The sequence below is a fragment of the Harpia harpyja genome, chromosome 7, assembly GCF_026419915.1.
Source record: "Harpia harpyja isolate bHarHar1 chromosome 7, bHarHar1 primary haplotype, whole genome shotgun sequence".
Lineage (NCBI taxonomy): Eukaryota > Metazoa > Chordata > Aves > Accipitriformes > Accipitridae > Harpia > Harpia harpyja.
In genome coordinates this window covers 43,407,200-43,423,263 of record NC_068946.1, presented here as the reverse complement: position 1 = coordinate 43,423,263, position 16,064 = coordinate 43,407,200, and the positions used below count along the sequence as shown (strand labels likewise).

The 16,064-nt window shown below is 39.7% G+C and overlaps 1 protein-coding gene across 3 annotated transcripts in view; it reads right to left on the bottom strand.

The window, feature by feature from the left end:
* Positions 1-894: 894 nt before the first annotated feature.
* The window catches only part of RALB (RAS like proto-oncogene B), a 53,183-nt gene continuing 38,013 nt past the window's right edge, over positions 895-16,064 (bottom strand). For all 3 annotated transcript variants that reach the window (XM_052792141.1, XM_052792140.1, XM_052792142.1), the window contains exons 2-5: positions 9,221-9,377; positions 7,940-8,148; positions 4,969-5,146; positions 895-2,818 (exon numbers count right to left, since the gene is read on the bottom strand). In XM_052792141.1, the coding sequence (XP_052648101.1) occupies positions 2,699-2,818; positions 4,969-5,146; positions 7,940-8,148; positions 9,221-9,334 (621 nt within the window). In that variant the 5' untranslated portion in view covers positions 9,335-9,377 and the 3' untranslated portion in view covers positions 895-2,698. The remainder of the gene's footprint in view (positions 2,819-4,968; positions 5,147-7,939; positions 8,149-9,220; positions 9,378-16,064) is intronic.

Genomic DNA, 16,064 nt, shown 5'->3' with positions numbered 1-16,064 from the left:
ACTGAAGTTTGTCACAAGTACAGAAGAAGAATACTGAAAAGCTGCTGTATTTAGTCTCCAGGCCTAGTCTTTCTAGAAAAGGTGACAAGCACAGAACATTGAAGAGATGTAGTATGAAGCCATGAAGCAGCAAGTACCTTCTTCCAAGTAAAGCTCCACCACTGAGGTGGACTTACCAGCTAAAAAAAAAAAAAAAATAACCTGAGTGAGAACAGCACATGGACTGTAAGAACACCAGTGCGAGACTCACTGTTCTGAGCAGAAATTAATCTGTCCTATCAAATACTGTCAGGTACTTTTAAGACTAAAGAGATCAAAGGTCAATGCATGCAAGTCTCTTGAGCCAATACAGCTGAGGTGCTCATCGCGAGCTTTGTTGAGTTCATTATTCATATAGCAAGGAAAGCTTATTCAGTTTTGTTAGACACATTTTTACAACCTGCCTCAGAAGGGCTTGACCTAGATAAGCTTGTAATGTGAAATCAACTGCTGCTTACCCTTTAGGTTAAGGACTTAACCTTTAGGTCTCAACTAAAACCAAACCTAAGTGAGTTGCCTTCCTCCAGAAGCAGACATTCATTTGCTATATGCATAATATGCATTCAAAAATGGACTTTACCCATGGAAGTTCAAGAGGAAACTTCATCAGAAATGTAACACCTCCAAGTATCTCATTAGGTGCTTAGGCTTTAGACATAGGTGATACAGCTCAAGTGACAAAGTTCTGCAAGACAGCAGGCTCCCAGCCTCTACTGCAAAATTGTATTGTCAAGTTGGCTTTGTAATACCTGTTAATTACACTGTTCAAAAGAGAAGTATTTCCAGAATCAGTTAACCATTCTTTCTGCACATACGAGATAACATTAACAAAGAAGGAATTTAACTTGACAAGAATGAAGATTACAGCACCTTTTATTTAGTACAGTTTCCCCAATCCAATATGTTGCCTGACAAGTTGAACTAGTTATGGAAGACAATGAGTTTGCGATAAGTCCCTGTGAAACCTCAGGCCAACAGAGGTTCTGTTATCTAACACATCTTACTTTTTTCAGACTTCAGAGGTGGAATGCACAAGAGCAATCTAGTACATGTTAAAAAATGTTTTTCAACCTCAAATTACAATACGAAGTACTGAACAGTATTCACTACTCTTCACCTCAAGAAGAAACACTGTTTGTTAATTTAGTGCTGCAGTGTGCTTCACTGAACAACCACACAGCATATTCCTTTCACCAAGCAACTGTTTTAAGCATCCAGTTAACAAGCAAGGTACAGTCACTACTTTAAGTCTCTCTACTCCTTCAAAACAGAAGACAGCCATAATTCATTGAGAGGCTCCACAATCAGAAGAGACAGTTACTTTCCACAACAGTGGCAGAAGTGTTTTTTGGCAACTGCACTTAAACTGCACCAGAAAGCTCAGTTCAGTCAGCTGACAAGAGGAACTAAATACTGACTTTTCCATTTCTAGGCTGGTTTTTGTTGATCAACATGTGACCACCATTGCATAACTGACAGCAAAACTCAACATGCATCCCCATGTGCTAGGTTGCTGTGCATCAAAAACAGTACATATAAAATTAACAGTAACAGATGTGGCAACTGCTTAACTTCATTTGCTTTTTGACACCATACAACTCGCTAGCCAGTTAATCATTGAGAGGTAGCATGTATGCCTCACCTATTCCAAGTCATGATTGTGTGATGTGACCCATCCTTACTCAAAGTTTTCATCTTCAGCAAGACAAGAGACAGATGCAGACATTCCCACTTTCCAACACGATCACAAGTGTTCCAATATAAACAAAACTGATGAAATCAACACTTTGAATTTCACTATTCCAGTACCAGGAAGGGGAAGGATGGCAGATGTAGAGTGAGTGTAACTGAGTCTAGCCACAATACATGGAAGAAACCCAGGACATCATTTCAAGGAAATGGTGACAATATTATTCCTTTTGAAGAAAGTCACTTTCTCATCCCATGCCACTAATTTAAGGATGAGAAGACAGACCAGCGGGGAATGCATCTAGCCAGTATTTAAATACCAATTTTTGCATTGCCTAAATAAGTCTGAATTGAGTCCATAGGCTTGATTCATGAATGCTGTATTGACTAAACAGAACATGGAAGAAAGTTTGTTTTGAGTTGACTCTCAAGTGTCAGTTGCTATTTCTTACATGGAGTGTGGTGAGGAAGCCAGCAGATTTCAGTGTAAGAAATATCAGTGACAACAGAAGATGGAGACTCAAACCCTTTACCAGATGTCATCTAGTTTTTCTGCAGTTTGCAACATCAAGGAGAGCAGCAACAGTGGAAAAAAATGTTTGAACCTGAACAGCTGTGCTTGTTAAGGCCAGTAGATGTTCAAGAGAAACATATTCAGAGAAACATTAGAGTAAACTAGGAAGTTAATACGAAAGTATTTTGTATAACCAAGCAGAAAGATTGTAGTTCTGAAACTATTTCTAGTTTTGAAAGATACTGGGAAGACAGAGCCCATTTCAGTTTAAGTAGGCATAGGCTTTGTTGGATACCAGAAATGGTTTCAAAGTTCTGTTTTCACATTTTGAAGGTGTGATACGCAAAGCAAAAGATAAGGGAGTCAATACAGACTTCCTTTCATGAATCCAGCCCTATATCCTTAGTGGTATCTTATCCATGCCATCTGTAGATAGATATTTACAGTTCCCAAGCATCACAGTAAGCAACATCTTTCTTTAAAGCTTTTCTTGTTCTTGCCACTTTTCTTGCCATTCTTGTCTTTGTTTTCTGACATTTTCTTTGCTCTGATTTCTCTCATTAAATCAAAGAATACCTAGGAGGGAAAAATAGAGAAAGATTAAACAAGATCTGCCACCAGAAAGCAGATAAAAACTACTGTATTCAGCAGCAAATAAAGATGTAGCACCACGCTGTACCTGATACAGCAGAAGTGAGTCTAGACATAGATCCCAGTGACAAACTCAACATCAGAATTATGTAGCATGTCAAACAGTGACAAGAAGTAGCAGAATCTTACCTGGCTATCAAGTCATTCAACAGCCCTATTTTAAGAGCTTTTTATTGAATATCAGTCTTGCACAAGAGTAGCATTCAGAGTTCATGAGAACATTTGTCAGTGCCTAGCAAACGTTTCCAGACAAATCACTCTTGTTAACTATGCAAAGCATTTAGTCCAGTCCTTTCCATGTAGTTACAAACACACTCTGCTCAGTAGTATTGTGCCTGTTTTATAATTAAAAAGCTACAGCATTCAAGCGACAGTGTCAGGCACAAAAAATTCTCAGATTACGTTGGAAGAAAGATTCAGAGAAAGTCATTACACTGATGTTTTCTCCAAAATTCTAGCTGATTTCAGCCCTGTATGCCTGATGTCTAGGTACATACCACTTAAGATGTAATAGCCGTTTTACTGTAGAGAGTTATTGGGAAAAATTATTTTTAGGATTATAGAACAAGAGCTTAGTGTCACTCTATAGAGATAGGCTTTTTTTTTTAAATGGGGAACTACACAATTCTTTGATACTTGGAGAAAAGACCATGCTACTGATCAGAAATAGATTAGTTTATCATTCAAAACCCTCTTAAGGGTTTTTTAGTCTCCTACAGTGTCAACGCACAATCATCACAATGGCCAATAACTTAACATACACAAAACAGTGCTTATATAAAGGATAACCAGTATGTCACACAAGCTAGCTAGAGAAGACCTATGAGAGCAAGTCTAGAACACCATGCTAGTACACTCCAGACACAGCTACGCTGGTGTTAATCCCAACTGATCAGAAAGCTAGTTTAAGTATAAAACAGGCTAGGCATTTGCTAGTCACATGAGACAGCTCATAGGCAAAAACAAGTCTAGGTATTCATGTTTTACTACATCACCCAGTTTATGCATCTGACAGTGACTTTCCAGTAACATTCCGCAAGTCAGAATGGTTCTTTACCAAATTTAAATTATGCCATGTCCTTTATAACCAAAAGGTTTCAATTCAAGAGTTTCAAATACACTGTTTTAACCAATAATGAGAAATAGAGTTCCTACTAGGTAACTTACACACCAATAGCATTTCCATTAGTAAACTAATACAGACTAGCAGAACAGGAAGCTGTATAGAAGAACTTAAGAGTACAGCTAGCTGCAAATATTCTTTGTCCAAAGAACAAACTGCTTACAATTTGTAATCTTTAAACAAATGCAGATTGCAAAGCCACACCTTTGGAGTCCTTAGGGGGCCCAACAGTAATTTCAGATCATCTTCTGTGGATTGGTGAAGTAAAAAGGCACTGCTTCTTCAGGAAACCCCCACTACACACAGAATGAAGGGGAGACTTGAAACTGATTTTTCCCTACTACTGGGCAAACACTCCATAGTCATAATTCATCTCTCTTCCAGAATAACCCACCATTACTGTTTGTGCAAGAAGTCAGCAGCAGAAACATGCTGAGAATGACTGTCCTAGATGAGCATGGACAAGTCAAACCAGGACAGGGACACAGCAAGAAGAGTTCTTCTCAGTTCAAAGTTGTCTTGACAGAAAACAAGAAAGAAATCTTTAACATTAGCCACACCATATGTAGCTTTGTAGGGAAGGGGGAACAATTTATCAGTGTCTCTACCTTGCTATTTATTGCTGCTATTATTATAGGACACAGCCTATAAACAAAATAATGTACTTCAGGGAATCCTTAAACCCATTTACCCAATTTACTATTAGAAAGCTATTGGTTTAGGTACAAACATTTAAGACAATAGCATTAACTTTTACCAGGTCTCTGGCTCCTCTAAGCTAGGTATTTGCTTAAGTGAACACATTCCAGTACATTCATTAATTTTTTTTATAATCTAGGCTTTCAGAAGCCCAACTGTGGATTTGCTTTTGTCCCAGCAAGAGTCAAGAATTAGTCACTCAGCTACTAAACAAGTAGTAACAATTCAATTGAGCAGATGTCATTTGTCTTACCTTATCTACATTTGCTCTAGTTTTGGCAGAGGTTTCTACATACTGCACACCCCACTCTTCTGCCTTACTTCTAGCCTCTTCTACAGGCACTTGTCTGCGCTCTTCCAAGTCAGACTTGTTTCCCACTACCAGTAAAGGGATTTTATCCTCTTCAGCCTTCACACGCAGGATCTGTTCCCTAATGCATCAGGTATTCAAAATAAAAATATCAGTGTTAGTAGGAGCAACTACTTATCAGGAGTGGATCAAGTGGTCTGCACATTACTAGTGTTTACAACAGTACTTAACAGTACATTTCCCAACAGTTGAACACACCCTTTAAAATCATTCCAAGTTTAACATACTAATGCTACAGGCTTTACACTAATAAAAGCCTAACACTTGCAGGAGAGCAGTTTTACCATGTAGTTAGTAAGTTTACTAACCAGGGTCTAACAAAGAAGAACCGTATGGCAGAAAAGCAACTCACAACAGGAGTTCACACCTGAATGAGGACAAGAGTGTAAGTGCCACATTTGCCAACTTTCACCGTGGTATTCAGTCACCATCTTCAATTTCCAGTCTACATCCCACCTCAATATGGGTCTAGGGAATATCAAGGCTTTGCCAAGGCAGTAGGTTGGGAACAGCATAAGTAGCTGGCAGAGATCACTCTTAATGGCTACCTAAACTTTACACAAAGTAGAGAGTTACTAAATTCTGCTGAACTAAAATGCTATCAACCTTCCTCCTTCAAGGACTCCAAGAAAATATTTGAACCATCAGCATTAACCTAGCTATCCTTTAGTATTCTAAAAGGACCTATCAACACCCAGGAAAGGAGACAGAGTGATGCTGCATGTCAGTCTCAAAGTTTGTGCTATTATTGGAGTAAGACACAGGTTGAAACCAGACTGACACATGCTGCTGTCCACCTAGGACACTGGAAGAACTGTACCAGTCTACAGTTATTTTTAGATTGCTTCATTTTGTTATGAACAAGAACCAAACTAGGCATAAGCATGGTGCTATACCCCCTCATCCCACCGAGTTACCACACTACTTCAGATGCTTGCACTTTCCATCCACAAAATAACTGAATGTATGTAGAGTACATGAGAATCTAAAATAGTGTTAACACTGAAGCAGACAATCTGCTGTTGCATTCAACTGTACCTTCACACATTTTCAGATTAGAGGCACTGAAAGCAAACACTGAATGCACAGCATCAGCAGGAGAGCTAGGGTTTAAAGACAAGCCCATAGTTCATTCAGTATTCAGCTTTTTCTTAGTTTAGGAATTCTGGAAGTTAGGAGGATCAATACCACCAATCTGCAGTTTAGTCTGTGATACCACCCACTCCCCTCTCCTTCCTGGGGAGGGGTTTTCCAAGGAGCTGGCTCCTGCATGTCAGCCTAACTAAATATTCCATTTAGCTAATTTCACTATTTATTTACTTCTGAACCATTGAAAAGTAGGAGATTCTCCATCTCAAACTTTTAGGTCCTTCTTGCTCACCTTTAGGGCTAGCACTGCTTTTTCATTGTTTTGTTGTGCTGGACTCCTGAACCAACACACAGTTAACCTAGTTATAGAAGTCTGACAAAAAAACAGAAGCTGCCAAGATAAACACTCCTACTCCTTTTCATCCTAAACCTTAAGCCTTGCGTTTAACCTTATATTTCACTTAAAGCACACAAGCCAAAACCCAGGCTGGGTACTTCCAAGGGTCTCATTTTCTTCCTGTTTTGTGACCGGTATCTGACTTTTTCCTCCATCTTGTACTAGGAACAGTCCAAGTACTCAGCTTTGCAGTCCTACAACAGCTCAACTGTTTAGCTCCTTTCAGTGCTCCAGTTAGAGCAAACTTAGAACAGCTCTGCTTGTGTGCCCCGTGACTGTCAGCCTTCTGAAGTCTAGCAAACTCAGAGGTATTACGTGACAAATGAACAATATTTTTGTACCTCTTGAAAGATTATGCAGCCTCCTACTACTGTTGAACAGTATAATACATTAAGAACCTGCACTAAAGTCCTAGAGTGTGAGGGGAGCTTGCCATAGCTTTAAGAAAACCCTAGAAATAGGTGTCTACCTTAGCACCAGCACTTCCATTACCAATTAGTATGTTAACCTTGTACCACTGAAGCAAAATGAACATAAGCCAGACTGATAGCTTTTATTCTGGCAAACATTAGGAACTCCTAACACTTTCCCTATATTTTGGAAAGTTTTACTTCAAGCTGTACAGCTGTCCTAGGGAACCTCTGGATTACCTTCTACACCAAGGCAACAGCTATTATCAAATAACAGTTAGAACATTTGCCCTGAAGAACCTGGCTACATGAGTTCCAAGAACAGAACAATGGTTTAACCCCCTTCATTTTCTTTTACACTACAAAAGCAGTTTCTGTGCTCAGTCTGGTACTGATTTTTAAATTAGAACTGCTAATCCCAAGAAGAAAAATGGAAGCATTTACTATTACTGTGTGTCTTTCTAGGAATACATCTGCCTACAATAGTACTGCTTGGCTGCCAACCCTTGTTTGGCACCAATCCATACCTGAGAGTGGAGGCTAATCCTTCCTTTCCTTAGAGCACCTGCTTCTAGCAGTAAGCAATACAGTGTCTGAAACCTGGCCAAAAGGCAGACTTAATTCCAGAAGTACTGCTCTGAGATAATTAAACTTCACATCCACAAAGACTGAAAATTGGCTTGAATATGCATGTTTTAGGAGTCCAAGAATATGATACTTGCCTGAAGTTGCTGCTAGCATAACGTACTCATAAGTTGCAGGCATGAAGACAACTAGAGCCAGAGGCTGGATACTGTGGTTTAAGTTACTAGTTACTGAGAGCAAAATGATTGGGATGCCACTTTTATTGACCAAATGATAACGGACAAATGATAAAGAGCTGTAGCTTTTACGAAGAGTTGTCAGAGCAACAGAGGAACCAGATTATCTCCCCCTGCCTGGGAGAGAAACTACTTACCGAAACTCTGCTGTTGCTGTGAAGGATTCATGCTCTGTTATCGAGAAGACTAGAAGAAACCCTTCCCCACTGCGGAAATAGTTATCTCTGATAGCTGCATAATCCTCCTGTCCTGCTGTGTCCAGAATGTCTATCTGAACTTCTTCACCATCCAGAACTACTTTCTTTCTGTAGCTGTCAGCCTTGGTAGGTTCATAGTCTTCTACAAACTGAAGATAAGGGATTAGTGTTTAGAATTACTGTCAAATGGTCTCAGTATTTGTCCATATCCATTCTTTCACTTCAGTGACATTTAAATTCCCCAAACCCTTCTCATAATTGTCAGCTACTAAGTTCCACCAGTTTTTTTAGTTTTACTATAAAAAGCAGATTATTTAAGCACTTAATACATCAAAGAGCCAGTCTGTCCAGTCAAGAGAAACTGTCTTGCTACATGAAACACTGTTCAGCAATTTCAGCACAATTTAAGGGACAAAGATACAATATAAGCTATCAGCAACTTGGTGGCATTATCTAGATCTCCCACTTCAAGAAAAAGCATTGAGTATACTTCAGGTACAAGCATCTGAAGCTTCAACAGGTGTAGATGACAGCATACCTGCTCTACAATTACACAGGCACATACTTTAGTTCATTCAATATTGATCAGACCCACAAAGCCACTGCCAGCTCAACTTGTAGTTCTGTGCTGACAGCACACATCCAACATAGGCTCCTTACCTTTCAACCTCCTTTCTCTCAGGCTCAAAGTACAACAAAAGGCTGTGCCATGAGCCTGATTAAGCTGGCTGGTCTTCATTAATTACTATCACCTGTTCAGATACTCACATCACTATAGTATGTGTGGACAGCCTATAAATACTAACTTCTGAATTACAGGATCATGTATTCCTTCACATACTAGTCTGGATTGCAAGAAGAATTACAAGTACAGAATAATTCATGCTATGAACATGCCTACTTCATCCCGCTCAGAATGAGCTAGAATGCTTACTTCTGACTTCAACCTTAACTGGACTAAAAGAAACTGCAACAAAAGTAAAGTTCAATGCCAACTGGTAACAGAACTGGTAACAGTTCTTTCACTAATAAGCATCAATTTTGTCACCATTAGCCAAAGATGTTCGCAGAGGGCACCCTTCCCAGATTCCTACATACTTCTCCTGCCAGTCAGGTCATCAGGTCTTTTGCTACTTACATTTACTTCCCCTGTCCCACTAAAAAATATTTAGTAAGCTGTATCCATTGGTGCTTTAGAAAAGCTGAACCAAAGCTACTTACCTCATCATACATAAATTGAAGAGTGAGTGCAGATTTCCCCACACCTCCACTGCCAACCATAATTACTTTATGGAGGGCCAAGGAACTCTGGTTCTTGCTTTTGCTGGCAGCCATTGTCCTGCTTGCCACAGATGAAGTGCCAGGCAACCAATTAGATCTGCAGAGAGAAGAATCACAGTCACCATCCGTGACATCATGGTAGCATGCAAGTAACATATCTCACTAGTGCTGAAAGACCAGATTAAAACCCTGCCCAACAAGCCTGAAGAATGGGCCATTTCAATGCACTGGCAAGCAAACCATGTCACTGATGTCTAAAGTACGAGTAGGAATGAAGTATTAGAACAAATACCTTCTATTTGTGACAACAGTACCATTAATAAAAGTGCCAAAGGTTTCTCAAAGCAGCTACTAGCTGAACAAGCTGTTCTTATTTGTAAGCCCATCCTACATGACTGCTATCTAGAGCAGCTTCCAAAGAAAAATACCACTGTCTGAAACAACATGAAATTAAGTTGTTTTTATTGTTCTTGTTTTAAGGCTTTACACCTTTCTAAAATATTTCTTTAATGTTGATGCAGCTTACTTTCAACATGGAAGCAGAGCTATAGCTTAGATCTGCTTATAGGTAGAAAGATGACTTTTGATCTCCTCTCTATGTAGGCTAAGAAAAAAAGCAGAGTTACACAGTAAATTCTGAGAGGAACAAAATGTAAAAGCTTCCAGCAGGAAGTCTTATGACATGCCATTAACATTTATTTTATTTTCTTCCTGCCTTTTGACGCTGTACATTTAATTTGCTTTTGGAAAAAAAGATAAAATCCTGCTTTATTGCAAGAAAGTCTCAGTTCCTATTCTTCTCCTGATGTTGCAAAGCCATGAAGGAGTAAGCTTCAGTAAACAAGTACTAGTGAACAAGCCTTTGTTTGCATGTTACACAAACCAAGTAATTAAGTGCTGAAGACCTCTTAAAAAAGCGGCTTTTTTTTTTTAAGAGTAGCTGGACACAGTTGTGACAAACAAGCATCAGCCACCACACTCAGATTAGCACAGAGCAGCAGCTCTAAGAGGAGCACATTGCAGACAAAAGCAGAAGTGACTGATACAAAAAGATGTGTCACCAGTCCAGATTCCCACACAGAAAAAACATGTATTCCAGACACATCATGGCTATAAGGGAGATGCTAGGATAGCAACATTTGTGTCCCCACAGCACAACTAAGGGCCCCAGCTGTTCATATCCTGGCAGAGCACTGCAAGGAGAATAGCAGACCATTTGGGAAACACTGCTATGGAAAGCAGCTATACCAGCCTTGATTTATAGCAGCACCAATTATTCCAGAAGCACAGAAGCAACAGGCCTAGCAGGAGTCTCACATCCACCTGGATATGATTACTCCAGAAAGACATTGGAACTGCCACACCACACCAAGTTCTACTGGATGGAAATACAAGGCCTACAGTAGAAGTTAGAGTACTATATTGGGAAAAACCTTCAGGATAACTAGCTGCCCAAAACAAAATTAACCAGAGATTAAGGGACCATCAACCTACAAATACACCATAGGATTATTTAGCCCAGAAAGGACCTTTGGATGTTGTCCAGTCCAAACCTCTCCCTTAAAGCAGTTTGCTCCAAGCAATCCAGTTTGTGCCCTGTGTTTTGAGGTTGACAACTCCATGACTAGTCTGGGCAACCTGCCCTGGGGTACACTGATGGTGAACTTTTTTCCCCTTTGTCATGACCTGATGTTCTGAGAAGCAACAGACTAAGTTCTCATTGACTACTGCATACAAGAACAAACATGCCAATAATCAAGAATTGCCCTCAGGACAGCATTTTCAAACATCTGAGCAGTAGTATTTTTCCATGCAGAGTATTTTAGTTACACCTGTTTGCTACACACACATAGTACAGTAATGCAAATTAATCGTCTTTAAGTGTTCATTCTGGGATAAACACTGGTAAGCAAAGACAGATATTTTCCTCTGGTAATCTTCTATATCAGCTCCCTCATCCAGGACACTCCTTAGTACAGAAATGGGATGTGACAACTTCTCAGAGATTCTCCCCGTACAGCGCAAACACACATTTGTGTTGGGAACAGTGAATTCAGCTATTAACCCAGAGATTTCAAACCAGAAGAGGATTGCAAGCTCGATTTGTAGTTCTTAGTCCAGAAAGGCAAGGGGGGGAAGAGAACACAGCTCCCTGCCAGAGGAGTGTAGAAAAACTGGGAGAAAACACAAGCAGCATCTGAACTCCAGAACTTGTTGCTGAAAGGCTTTCTTTGCTTATGGTCCACATGTTCTACATATGATAAACTAGAATTCAGCTTGCTTGGACACAGACATCCAAGGCATAAGAGCTACAGATTGACTATAAAATGTGATAGTTTGGGGACTTCAAGTGTTCCAGTAATAACACAGCTTGCTCTTAAGTTGTAGAGAAGTTTATTTTGTCCTACTTCAACAGTAGTCTGGCTTTGACAGTAGTAGATAAGCTGCTTTCTGGAGAAGCCAAGTGACCTTCAGCAACTTTGCAGCTGTAATTGTGACCAGTTCTAACCTTTGAGTATTCCTTTAACAAGCATCCTAAGGTTGCTGTAGCTACTGTATTATCTAACACAAAGCTTTCAAGTTAAGTTTTCTGACAACACAAACTTAGGGCAACTTAATAGGCAGCAGCACTAAGTCCACTATGCTATGCAACATTATTTTACTAACAGCCAAGAGAGAAGATAGCAACTTCCTCCCTGTCAATACAGATACCACATCTTTACCTGGTCATATTAAGGGAATAGCTGCCTTGTAGGTAAAATACTGACTAACTTGATTCAGTATAAGCTCATCAGAGCTAAGTGGAAAGAAAATTTAAATCCTTCCTTCTCCATCCTACCTCAACACCAGCCAGTAGAAAGTGCAAGGTCAGCCTTACAGTATTATCCGACTTGTAACCAAAGTATAATATTAAACAAAACCCATCCAATAGCATACAATTTCACAGTTTGATTGCATCTAAAGCTAGCCCAGCTCTTAATGGCCAAGGTACTTGACCTTCCCTGCAAAGCTGTTACAAGTGCCACTTGAATCTTTTAGAGTATCAACACTACATGAACACTGAATGCAGGAGTCTGCTCACAACACAACCCCTATGTTGTATGTCCTCAGTGAAATCCCTGAAGCTTCACACAAGGCATCTCTTCTTTGGTGGCAACAGAGGGAGCATGGTCCCCTCCAGCCCCAGAATAGCCAAGCAGTACAGAACAAAGCAAGGCTGAAGCAGTGTGGCACAGGATTGACACAGGCAGTATCAGTGCAGAAGTACCAGTGTTTACAAAACAGGCTAATAGCACATCACTGGTTCAGAAAGGGGCATGGTGAGATTTTGATAGGAATATTCTAATAAAACAAGAGAAGTCACTGGAGCCAACTGTTTGTTTACTTGCATTTCTACCTCTGCAGCCCAAGAAAGTTTACACACCATGGTTCAAAGCTCACATCTAACAGTTCCTTGAGGTTAAAAAAAAAAAATCAATTAACAAGTGGAAGCTCTCTCCTCAGTCATCTCTGAATAGGCAAGGATGAATTTTCATCCCGTTCTGTGATTAAGCATCCCTGAGGCAGTCAAGACACAGACATTAACTCATCTGTTCCTTACAGAAAAGGAAGTCTTGAGAAATCCAAGCACCTCTCAAAAAACTAGGAGGGTCTATAAGAACCTGTGATGACTGCAGTTGCTTCTAAAACATTACTCAATTTCCTTCAGTGTAAGGGAATGTAAATTTAAGGCCAAGACTCTTACTACATCTGTGAAGAGCCTGCTCTGAATAAGTGTCCAGACAAGTCACCTAATTCTGTGATAAGTATTCCCTCCTCTCCCATATTGCTCTTCACTTGCTGGAAAGCAAACTGTACCCAAACAACAATAGTTACCCTCCTCTGATACAAAGAGAAGCAATCCAGTCAATGGCAGTCAGTCAACCTGTTTAATTTCAATCTGTCATTTTACCCTCAGGTTTAATGACACCACATTGAACTTTGTGTGGTAAGTGTCATAAGCTGTAAAAAAAAAAAAAGGAAAGAACTTCTGAAAGATTTTTTAGGGAGGGTTCTTCTGGTTACAGAAGTTTCATCCTGCTTCACAATAAAGTGATATGCAGAGCCCAGGTCAGAGCATAAACTTTTTCAGGCAGTCTTTCATCTTTAAGAAATTAGAAGTAATTACTTGCTTCATCTGCTTTAAAAGATAAGATTAAGCCATTGACTTGATAACTCTGGATTTGTTTTATAATAGGTTACACAAAGCCATATGCACAATAGGAGCTTTGTGGTGCTAGTGAAAGATGCTCTTCAGACCAAGAAATGAAGGTTACACCAGTAGACAGGCTGGCCACATGAAGCACAGCAAGATCTACAAATCAAACCACCATAGTAGTTACTAAAAAGCTGTTTTGATTTAGACTTCTGAAGATCTGTACTTGGCCACAGGACTAGTGAAACCATGCCACCCTCAATACAAGAAATCTAACCCTAAGCTCACCAACTATTTCAGCCTTCCCTTGTTTTACCTGTTTAGATTATAACTTCTCCAGGTTAACTAAGGCTCCTGCTGTAGAAGAAACCTGCACAATGTTGTGTCATTCTTGGCTGGTCCCTTGAAACTGAGCACTTCAAGGCATTTGTTTATAAACAGCTTCATAAACTCCAAATTTAAGCATCAGTTTGCTATTTCTCCACCCTCTCATCAGCCTAAACAGTTGAACTGTTCAGAACATTGTTAACAAACAGGACTAGTTTACCTAATGCCAAGATTCAGAGACCATTACCAAATAACTACATGTATTTCAAACCAGATTGCACTTCTACATCCCTTTTTACTTCACCTGCATTAAGAGTCCACAGTTGTACAGTCACTTAAAGGAAAAAGCACTTGTCATTTCACAAGAAAGCAACCCATTTTGCTACAGCCCACACAGATACATAGAAGAAAAAAAAAAAGAGAAACTTCACTAAGTCTACCTGTTTTCCCACAAATATTGTTACTATAATAAAAAAATTCTAGACTCCTCCAAAGGCTTTAATTGGAATTGTTTCTAGTTCTTCCAATTCAGTTTGAGATTTAAAACTGAAATAAAGCTCTAAGCTCAAAATTGCTGAGATCAGCCCTTGTTTTCTCACTGTGCAGCTGATATCTTTGGACATTTCTTTTCATTGCTATCCTGCCACTGAAAGCAGCCATTCTTTGGATTTTAAAGCAGGATTCTAGAAACCCTTAGTCCAACAGCTTGACAGAGGGGCTTTGTTAAAGCCTTCAGATATCTACTTTTAAAGGAAAATCTGGGTATTCAACCTATTAAAGACTTAAATATGATGTCATTAAAAACAAGCACCAAAAGGACAAGGTTTTGCAACAGTATTTTAGCGATCCTCATTTATCAGAAAATGAATTAGAGGCTTTGAGGTGTTTGGTTCTGTGATATGCCCACAAGAATGCAGTCACAGAAATTCCCTGGATCACAAAACTAATTAACAATCTCACTGAGCTATGAACTGTAAGAGCTCCTCAGCTGTTCTGAGGTTATCCAGAAAATATTTAAGTACTGAAATTCCATTAGCTTTCAATGGACTGTAAATGCTCCAACTGGTAATTCAACTATAAAAAACCAGTTCATTTGAGATTAAGTGGCATATTTAATGCTACTGAAAATTTTAGGATATGCAGGCTAAAAATAAAAATGCTACTCTATCTTCTTTTGCTGTGCTAATATCTTACCTCTTGGCATGACTCCAGTTACTGGTTTTCAAGCTAAACAGAGATTATGATGTGTTTGGCAGAAATTCCTGCTTGGGACGTCATTGTATCCTTTCCCATGTACTGCTGGGTGTTTCTACCTTCTCAGTTGTGGTTATAGATTTTTCTGGGCCATGCTTAATCAGATCAAGGAATTCATTCAGCTTGAGATGTCTTGCAGAGCAGGTTGGGGCAGCAGTTTCACAGCCCCCATTTATACTGCCCAATGCTGCTATCACCATCCTCTCCCTCAGGCCCCTCTCCCTTGCCCCTGGCTGTTCAAGCCCATCTTCTCCTGTAGCAGAGCTGTGCAGTATATGTAGCTGACTGGGTCTGCTAGTCACATCAGCAAATGCCACATGCCTCAGTGCCAGTGCTGATGTGAGGGAAGTAAAACAGTTTGTACAACTGCAGCCAAAGAAGGTAGAACTATAGCAGCCAAAAGGTTACCTATATTGCTGCAGAAACTGGGAAGTTCCCTGATCCTGTTCACACTATGCTCCCTAGACAAGTGTGCTGGTGCAGCCAACACCCTGCTGCAGTGTCTGGACTGAGCACTAGAGTGAAACCCAAGCCTGATATTTGCTTTTGGTAATCAGGCATTTTCTCTCTGTGCAAGATCTGTTAGTAAACTTGCAGTTGCAAAGATAAGGGTGCTAAACAGGAAACTAGAAATGGATTTGGAAAACTTAATACTTTATAACAGCAGGAGGAAAAGTAATAATTCAGGGCACGGAACTACCTTACTCTGTATGCATGACAGATATACTCTTTATAGGCTGGATCCTTGTAAGAAGTGACAGCAGCCATACCCCTAAATGTTACAGGAAAAACTGCAGAATTAATACATTATTTACTTGATAGACTGAAAATTACAAGCTTACATTACACTAGTTTCAATCAGTTAGAATTAGTTACTAATCCCACCCAAAACCCCAGAATTGTATGTACATTTAAAGACACTGGCTGTCACAGCTACTGTCTAGCAGCAGCTGTACATGCACTGATAGTTAACAGACACAAGAAGCAAGCCCCAGACAAGCAAGTTCA